The 8,806-nt window shown below is 52.4% G+C and overlaps 1 protein-coding gene across 1 annotated transcript; it reads right to left on the bottom strand.

Annotated features, from left to right (window-relative positions):
- On the bottom strand, window positions 1–6,575 carry NGB (neuroglobin). Its single transcript, XM_071559410.1, has 4 exons — window positions 6,355–6,575; window positions 4,871–4,982; window positions 3,330–3,449; window positions 1–2,168 (listed from the first exon to the last, which is right to left on the bottom strand). The coding sequence occupies exons 1-4, from the start codon at window positions 6,459–6,461 to the stop codon at window positions 2,022–2,024; spliced, it is 486 nt and encodes a 161-aa protein (XP_071415511.1). The 5' UTR covers window positions 6,462–6,575; the 3' UTR covers window positions 1–2,021.
- Between the last annotated feature and the right edge of the window lie 2,231 nt (window positions 6,576–8,806).

Here is an 8,806-nt window from a genome sequence, read left to right as displayed (position 1 = left end):
TTAAGACTCACAATGTACTTTATTAAACAGTACAGCTGGGTATAAGAGGCACACAGACTAGTTCAGTTCTCTTGGGAGTTACACGAAACATGGCACAGAAGAGAAGTCAAGGACCTGGGAAAACCAGAGGGAGTGGGGATGGTTTGGGCCAGTAACACCCCTCCCCATCCATCACAGAGCTGCCTGCTTGTCTCACAGAGCCAGAAGGTGTCCCACTCCCATGATGCTGAGGGGAAATGCCCCAGAACAGGGTTGCAAAGAGGACTCCCCCATTCCCAAGCCCTCCTGCCCTATATCATGCTGTCACAGGTGGTGCCTCCCTCCAGCCTCAGCTCCTCATCCCTCACTGCTGGGTGCAAGAATAAGGACTTCTACCCAGCAGATGGAGAGAGCCATGGGCCAGCATGCACACCACCATACTGTAGGACAGAACATGGTACAATGGGGAGGACAAACATGGGGTTCGCTGCCTGATCCACAACACCTCTCAGCTTTCCTACCAAACACAGCTGGAGGGCTCTTTGATTGCTGGAAGCCTATGGCTACCATCAGGTCTGGTGGCAGGAAATCTGAGCCCTATCTCAGAGGGCACCCCATTGTCCCCTCCATGGCATGTGCTTAGGAGACCACAGCTACACGCAGCAGGCAGTCTTCCCCTACCCCAGAGTGGAGGACATCAGAGTACTGGAGGAGTATGTCTCCAGAACAGGACTATATCAGCCCTCAACACCAGGCTCCTCCTGTCCTGAAGAAGCAGCAAAAAAGGGTTCTGCCTGTAACTGAATATTTGCTCCATGTCCTTGCTCTGGGGCTAGTGATTGCTAGAAACATGCTTCTGTCTCTTCCACAGACTTCCACATAAAGATGAACTCTTCCTCTAAGTGCTCAAGCTCAGCTCCCTCCTTAGCCCTCAGGTGCTTCTTCTCAGCCATTTTCTGGGATTTCTTCTGGCAGACACTATCTTTTCATTCCTATGAGGGTGAGGAACTCTGCACATGGACACTGTGTGCAGCTGGGAAATGCTCCAGGTTCGGACAGCATCAGCAGAAAGATTCCAGCTATGCTTCCTCTGGCCAAGAGCCAGAATTTCTGGAAGCTGTTGCCATGACATGATTGCAACCTTCATTTTTATTTTAAGACATCTTTGCCTCCTATTTACTTTATTCTCCTCAACACAAAGCAGTAAACAGATACTGCTGCTGCATTTCAGATGGCTCTAAGGTTAAACCAACTGGCCAAACCAACACAAAGCCTTTCAGCTGGCAGCCCAGACCTGCCAAAGCAGCTTCACCTTGGGAACAATGTGACACCACTGCTTGAATCATCCCTAGGAAACCTACCGAGTTGTGGACAACCTGACACAGGGAAAAGCCATGGATCCCATCCAGGGCAGAGGCAAAGCTGAACAGAGCACCAGGATTAACCATCTGGTAGAGATGTGTTGGTGAAGGGGGAAAGCTCCCTGCAAGGTTTGAGGACAGCCACACAGTGTGACCAGCCCCCACCTCTGCTGCCCCTGCTCCTGGAGGGAGCCAATCCATCACCGCCAGAGCTGAATCAGGCACAGCAGTGCAGGAGGAGTGAGCAGTGCCAGACCTGGCAAGTACAAGCACTGCAAATAGGATATCGGGCAAATAAGCCCACGAGGCCTATGCCAGCTGTCACCTAACTAGGGTGGGTAGCCAACGGAGGAAAGATTAGCCTGCTGAAAACCAGAGTAGGTACATGAGTGTTGGTGCTCCAACTAGCCTGAAGGAGCTCGGGACAGGGTGCACACCTGTGCTGCAGCACTCCCAGGCTTCATTGCAGGGACGTACTCCACCAGCCCTTAGCAAAGGCAGAGATGTGCTCATGTTGAAGCAAGGTCAAATCACTGTGAGAACCCCAAAGCACACGTGACTAGTGGAGACAGCAATGGGCTGGTGCACAGAGACAGAGGTGGGGAGAGGCAGAGTGGCATAAGTGCTCCCTGTGCTCAGGAGGACCGCTGCATGGTCAGGGATGGGGACAGCTGGAAAGACCTAGTCCCCTTCTGGGAGGGTGTCCCAACCACGTCGCATGGCGGTTACCACAGCACTGTAGAGTTTGCTCCAAGCCTCCTGCACCTCTGGGCTGAAGGCACTGCCAAGGCATTTCTCCAGCATGTACAGCAAGGACTCGCCGACAGCCTGCAAACCAGAGAGGTGTCAAGTTCAGCACCAGCAGATAGCATGCAATTCCTTGTCTCACTTCACCACCTTTTTTGACTTCTCCCATTGCAGGGCACCTGCTCCTCCTCCACAAGCAGTACCAGGCTTCCCATCCCTGGCTGCTCACAGGGGGCCCAGAGCCAGCATGTCATCCCCTTCCCCTGCCCTATTCTGACCCTCTTCCCACACACCGGGTGACTGGGGAGTGCAAGACAGGGTACAAGGGCTGACATTGTACATTCAGCATCAGGGAAGATGGAAGAAAGTTACACATCCAATGCTCCAAGGCTCCCAGATGCAGGCCTCACCCTTTGGCATAGCAGTTGAGCAGCAGAACTGAGCAATGTCCTGATCTCAGGAGAGTGGGTCAGATCCCAGGCTGGATGATTAGGGCCTGCCTTCATGCCTCTAAGGCTTCTGCAAAGGGCACTCACTGCTCTTCACATTGCAACCCCATGCAGGGGCACCCACACACTGAGAGCAGGGCTGGTGGGGATCACTACCCCAAACCAATGGGACCCTGCTCCATCTGAAGAGGACAAAAACGCTAGCAGTAACAGGAGTGAGCCATGTGTTGTTAGAAACCTTTTCTTCAACCTGCTCTTCTCTGTTGAATTATCCAGAATTTCTGTCCATGTTTGATGGCAGGAGAGAAGTAAACAAGGGTTTAATATGGAAGATGTTTGGGTCTTACTGCCATGGAGGAAGAAGGGGCTGAGATGTAGCAACTCCATCCCAGTGCAGACACTGAGAGGTGGATGCTCCCTTTTCCAGATGTGGTGAGGTTTGCCCAGAACATTTGATGCAGAGATCCAGGGCAAAGGCTGACCCTGAAGCCCTGTGTTGCAGGGTAGATTGCAGTTCCCCAAACCATGGTCCCCTTCAAACAGTGGAAATGCCTTGCTCCCATCTGTCCTTTCTCCCTGGGCTTACTGGGGGAGGGCAGAAAACAAAGGGAGCTCAAGGGTTTCCCTCATTGGGCCAATGTCACTACATAGGTATCAACACCTCAGATGGGATGCCCTGAGCCACAAGCTTTCTCTCCAGACAAATGAACCCAGAAAAAGGATGGGGACAGACAAGGGCTGCAGGCAGGGGCGCACAAACACAGCCACAGCAGGACAAGAGAGGACACCTCACCGAGAAAGACTCAATCTTCACACCAACTGCCTGGTGCTTCTTGCCAAGGTTGCAGAGATATTCTTCCAGGTAGGACAAGTTCTCCAGGTGGCTCACAGCGGCATCGATCACCAGCATCACCTGGTGCAGAGCAGAAAGGCAGAATGACATTAACAGCAAGAAGAACAAAGAGTCTGACCCCTCGATTTCACACTTGCCAGTCTGACCTGCTCCCAGCCCAGCAGATGCTCTCTGAGCTTTCCTTTGCTCTGCTGTGGTCCGTGTGTCCAGTCAGTGAGGCATGCTGGCAGCAGCACACACCTTCCACGGGGCACTGCCAGAGCTGCACAGCAAGCAGTACAGCTGACCACCCTGTCCCAGAGAGGGTAAACCACGCTATAGCAGGGCAGCTGCATACTAAGGCCTAATGCTGCTGCAGTCATTACAACTGTTAAGACCCCAGGACAACTGCATGGAAACCCCGGAAGCTGCCAGGACTAGAGTTTCCAACCAGGAGTTACCAAGATGGTGCAATTGTGAACAACACCACTCCAATTCTAAGATCAGCCAAGGTATTTTGAAGAGATCGGATGGATAGTACAGCCAGGTCTCTTGACCTGGTCTGGTAAAGCACATACCACCATGGTCTCCCAGGAGCATCAAGAGTCAAACGGAAACAGGACAGAGAAATTTAATGAAGGATGAAGGGAACAGACATACCAAATTAGAAGAAGAGATTAAAGACAAGGTTATATTGGCAAAGCCAAGAGATCATAGAATCGTGGCCTATAATTTCAACAGGGAATGTATCTACAACAAGAGCAAATAGCTGTTTCTGCTCAAAGCAATAGTAGGAGAAGTAAAAATGGACTTAACTTTGACAACAAGCAGAGGCTGGAAAATAACAAATGCTTGCAGCTATCAGAGGAGCACACTCCTGAAACAGCCTCTTACAAGGAGTAAAGACAGGCAAGCAAGACACCAAACTGACTTAAAGATGGAGCCAGGTAGTTTATGAAGGCATCTGCAAGCCAAGGCTGTGCTCTGCCCCAGCATGGCTTCTCTTCAGGGCTCAGCAAATGGCCTCTATTTCACTGGGTGTAATTCTGTTCATGCATGAGCCTCTCCTCAGCATTGCTCCTCTCTGTTTTGCAGGGAGGTGAGTGTGTTCTGCAGCACCCTCTCAGGTTCTCTGGGAGATGCTGTGGACCTTCTGGCTCTGCAGCTGCACCAACAGTCTCTCCACAGCAGTGGGTCCAGGGGAGCCTCACTTAGGTAGAAGGAGGCTTCCAGCTTTCACAGAATGCAATCCACTCTCATGAGGGCATAGAAATCAGCATGATGTTTCTTAGCCACCACAACCCACATTCTCATCCCGTCCCCACTGTTGTAGGACACTTTGTCCTGGCAATAGTGCCTTCTGCTAGCATGAGTAACCCCCCCCCGCCCAGTTACCATCTCAGAAGGAGACTTCCCATGCATTGCCTGGTCAGACACACCACTGTCCCAAGCCATTCCTCCACAGAGGCTGTGGTCCAGCCAGGCCACAGCCACTCTCTCACCTTCCTGATGTGATCCAGGAACTCAGGGGCTGAGAGGCACTCCTGAGGGCTGGCAAACTGCTTGCAGTTGTACTGAAAAAGGGGCAACAGGTCAGGATCCAAGTCAAACAACCTGCAACAGCAAGAAAGAACCCCCATCTTCTCATTTCCTCAGGTCTATTTGAAGTCCCACTCATCCCAGGAACAATCCCAGCAGCAGCACACCCACAGACCCCTTCTGCCTCCTTTCCCACCTACTGATCCCTACCCACTTGTAAAGGATCCAAAAGTTCTGAAAAGTTTTAGTCTGGGGCAATCCAGGTTACGTATAGACAAAAATCTTTCTAATTCCTTAGTCCATAACCCCAGCACTGAGATACATATTTATGGCACCTGAGGACCAGTCCCAGCTCACAGGAGTTCCTCCCAGCCTAGCCCTTCTCCCCAGAGTCTTGGTGGTTGTCTCAACTCTTCCCATTCCCCCTTTTTGAATCCCTTGAGCCCAAAAGCTCTCAAATCAGGGGAGGCCTCCAAACTCCAGCAGCTGTCTGGAGCAAGGGAGGCATGTACAAACTCACCTAATGGCCCACTCTCCAACACCACCTCCAGCTCCCGTTCCTCCCCCTCACCATTGCCCCATCCTCCCTGCCAGTGTGTGCCAGGCACATATGGGTCTCAACAGCAGCCACCCAGGTAGACCCAATAGGCCACAGAAAATTCAGGCAAGAAAGTCTCTCTTCTCCTCATCCTGCACATTAAACTACTGCATCCCTCTCCCCCCACATTGCTGGCGCTGTGCTAGTCTTCCTCTGGGAGGTTTGGATCCCACTCGTTCCGGAAGATGCTCATCAACTCTCCAAATGTCCTTTTAAACGACTTTTCGTTAATTTTTTTCCTTTTTCTCTTCACGTAATTGATATATTAATCTGCTTAGCAGACACAAGAAGCTGAGCATGAGCCATTGTCCCTGGCATACCATCTCGCCTGCAGTGAGACTGAATCCCGCCCCGGCGGCCAGTCTGTGCCTGCGGCTGCACAGCAGTTTCCCCGGCCAGGGAACGATCAGGCGTCCCCTTCCATACACTCCCCAGAGCCGAAGGGACAAACAGCCCTTCAAGCAGCAGAAGTCGCGGTGACAGTGCAGGGGATCAGTGGGCAGAAACACACCAAACCTGCCCGCCGCTTCTCTCTCACCCTCCGTCTCCGCGTGACAAAGTTCTCACTCGCGGCGGGTGGGAAAGGCGGGGGAGCAGCGTGGAGTGGAGCCCAGCCCAGCCCTGTCCCGCGACACCCGCGGCTGGGCGGCGGAGGGACTTCGGCCCCGCGCTGCTCGCCGCGAATCACCAGCCCCGGGAGCGGGGAGAGACGGGAAATGAACTGTCTGGGAGCCATCGCCAAGCACAGGGAAGCATGTCTCTCCAAGAAGCGGAGCCCGTCCATCCCTCGCGCCCGGGGCGGTCGGGGCGGGACCGCGGTGCCAGTGGCCGCATGGCCGCCGTGCTCACCTGGTGAAGAGGACGAGGCCGTGCTGCACGGGGCTGCCGCTCAGCCGCTGCCAGCTCTCCCGGATCAGCGCTCGCTGCCCGCCCGTCAGCGGCATCCCGCTCTCCATGGCGGGGCCGTGCCTCTCGCCGCCCGAGGCGCTGACACCGCGGGCTCCGCGGGCGGAGGGGTCGGAGAGCGGCAGCCGCTCGCACTCGCTCCGCCGGGGAAGCGCCGCTGCCCCCGCGCCCCCCGCCCCGGCGGCACCCACGCTCCGCCCGCCCCTGCCCTGCCCCGTCCCTGCCTTGGCCCTGCCCTGCCCTGCCCTGCCCTGCCGGCACCGCCGTGCCCGGGGACCCCTCTGCTCCACCCGCGGCTGCCCCGGCCAGGGAAGGAAGACCTCAACGAGTATTTCCCACTCGGGGGAAGGAAAGAAGAAAAAAGAAACTCAAATTCCCCAAACCTTCCTCTCCGGGGCCCGCAAAGCAGAGCACAAAGTTCAACTCATTCACGGTTGACATTTCCCATCTGCCTGATTTTACAAGAGAAGCAGCAGTGCCAGCGAGGGGACCACGGGCACCCGGACACCTTCCCTCACCATACAGCACAGCTCCCTCTGATCAAAACTTTGCTGGGGGGGGGGGGGGGGGAGAACACCTCAGCGATGCTCCACAGCATCCTATTGCTCTTGGCCACTTCCACTGAGACTCGATGCCACGCAGCCACCTGCTATCTTCACAGGCAGATGCAGTCTAGACACTGCAAGCTACATGTTTAATTTATGGCTAATTAAGCCAGCTGAACCAGATAAAGCTGCTAATAACAGATCAGAAGATGTATCATCGTTGTCAATTGTGTTCAGGATACATAGATTCTCTTTATTGTTCAGACACTGCTTAATTTGGCCTCAGGATTTAGGCAGTGCAGAGGAAACAAAGCCAAAAGAGCAAATGAGGTTTTGAGCCGCACAACAGAAGTCAAGAAAGTTAAGGTGTTCAGAAGGATGTAAACAATATGAAGGCACAGGCATTACTGAAACCATCGCAGTCTGCACCTAAATAACAATTTGTGCTAATCTCATTACAAGTTCTGGTTCTGTACATCAGACTTAGGAGAGAAGACAGCAGTCTCTGACATAACCCAAGAGCACATTGACTCAGTGTAGGCAGAAAGAAGACTCTTCTTGTGGAAGTACTGAAAATAATCCCTGGGAGAAGTTCAAAGGCACAGTGCTACATTCACATCCCCAGCTTGTCTCCCAGGGGCCTTTCTCCTATAGAGCTGGAGCGACAGCACTGACTGCAGTGACAACAGGAAGCCACCTGAGACAGTTCTGCAAGTGCCAGAATAAATTACCTGTTTTCTCAGGATTTCAAGACCTCACTTTCTCAGTGCAGACCAGACAAGATGCAGCATACAAAAAGCTCCACAAGTGTTAGAGGAAGCTGAAGAGCTCTGTCCTAAAGCTCAGCTCTTGAAGGAAGAGCCCAATAAACCTACAAAAAATTGAACTGTCAGATGGGACTAAGGAGTCACACTACTACTAAGCCAGAAAACAAATGATGTTCCAGGCATACTACGTGTTAAATGCCATTGCTAGAAAATATTCAATTAATGTCCAAGATTCTAGGCCCTGGAAAAATGCAAATGGCTTCTGTTAAATCATGACTTCTGTTAGAAATACAGTATTTTACCTTTCATACTAGTTAAGAACCTCCCAAAAGATATACAATCTCTAGACATCTATATTCTTAGAGATCAGGAGCTAAATTGAAAGTACTCAATAATAAAGAAAAGTCACAAGATGCAGGGCCATTTCATGTTCTGGGGGGTTGGAACATGCAACCTGCCAGCCTGCAGTGCTTCCTGCTGTTGGCCACCATCTTCTGGTCCAGGACAAGCTACCTCTAGAAAAAGTGTCTTAGCCCTGTGGTTGCAAAATGAATGTGCCCACTGGGGACTGGTGATAAATCACTGCAATGGTAAACACCAAAGATGCAAGGAGCCAGAAAGGGCAGCTAGGAGAGCAGTGGGAAATACCGGGTTAATCTGAGCAGGGTGGCAAACACAAGTCCAGTAGTGCCAACACTAACCTTTAGCTATCTTGCAGCTGATCAAGCACACCAGCAAAGAGCATGAAGTGTAATCCTGTGTCATCTGCACAAGGCACTCTGACATTTTAGCCAGTTGTCACAACCATACAGATGTGGAGCTACACCAGAGGCTGACAGTTCAGCCTGGCCCTGCTAACAAGAAAGGGTAGAATAACAGACAGGCAGTGGTGTGCTGCCAGGACACTGGAAAGGAGCATGGAGAGTCATCCCAGGCCACAGGATACTGAGAAGCAGAGTTGAAACACATATGTGCAGTCAAAGCAGCAACCAAGGATGAGTATTTGCCTAGCAGCATTTTGAATATGTTCAGACCTGGCTGATAGGGGAGGAAGAGAAATACCACAAAAACAAGCTGCTGTAC

Source organism: Pithys albifrons, chromosome 6 (assembly GCF_047495875.1).
Source record: "Pithys albifrons albifrons isolate INPA30051 chromosome 6, PitAlb_v1, whole genome shotgun sequence".
Lineage (NCBI taxonomy): Eukaryota > Metazoa > Chordata > Aves > Passeriformes > Thamnophilidae > Pithys > Pithys albifrons.
This window is presented reverse-complemented; position numbering and strand designations above follow the sequence as displayed.

Coding starts and splice junctions, on each gene's coding strand:
- NGB (XM_071559410.1), bottom strand. CDS start 6,461: ATGGAGAGCGGGATGCCGCTGACGGGCGGGCAGCGAGCGCTGATCCGG. Junction 4,983..6,354: donor GGCCTCGTCCTCTTCACCAG/GTGAGCACGGCG, acceptor TTGCTGTTGCAG/GTTGTTTGACTTGGATCCTG. Junction 2,169..3,329: donor TGAAGATTGAGTCTTTCTCG/GTGAGGTGTCCT, acceptor TCTGGTTTGCAG/GCTGTCGGCGAGTCCTTGCT.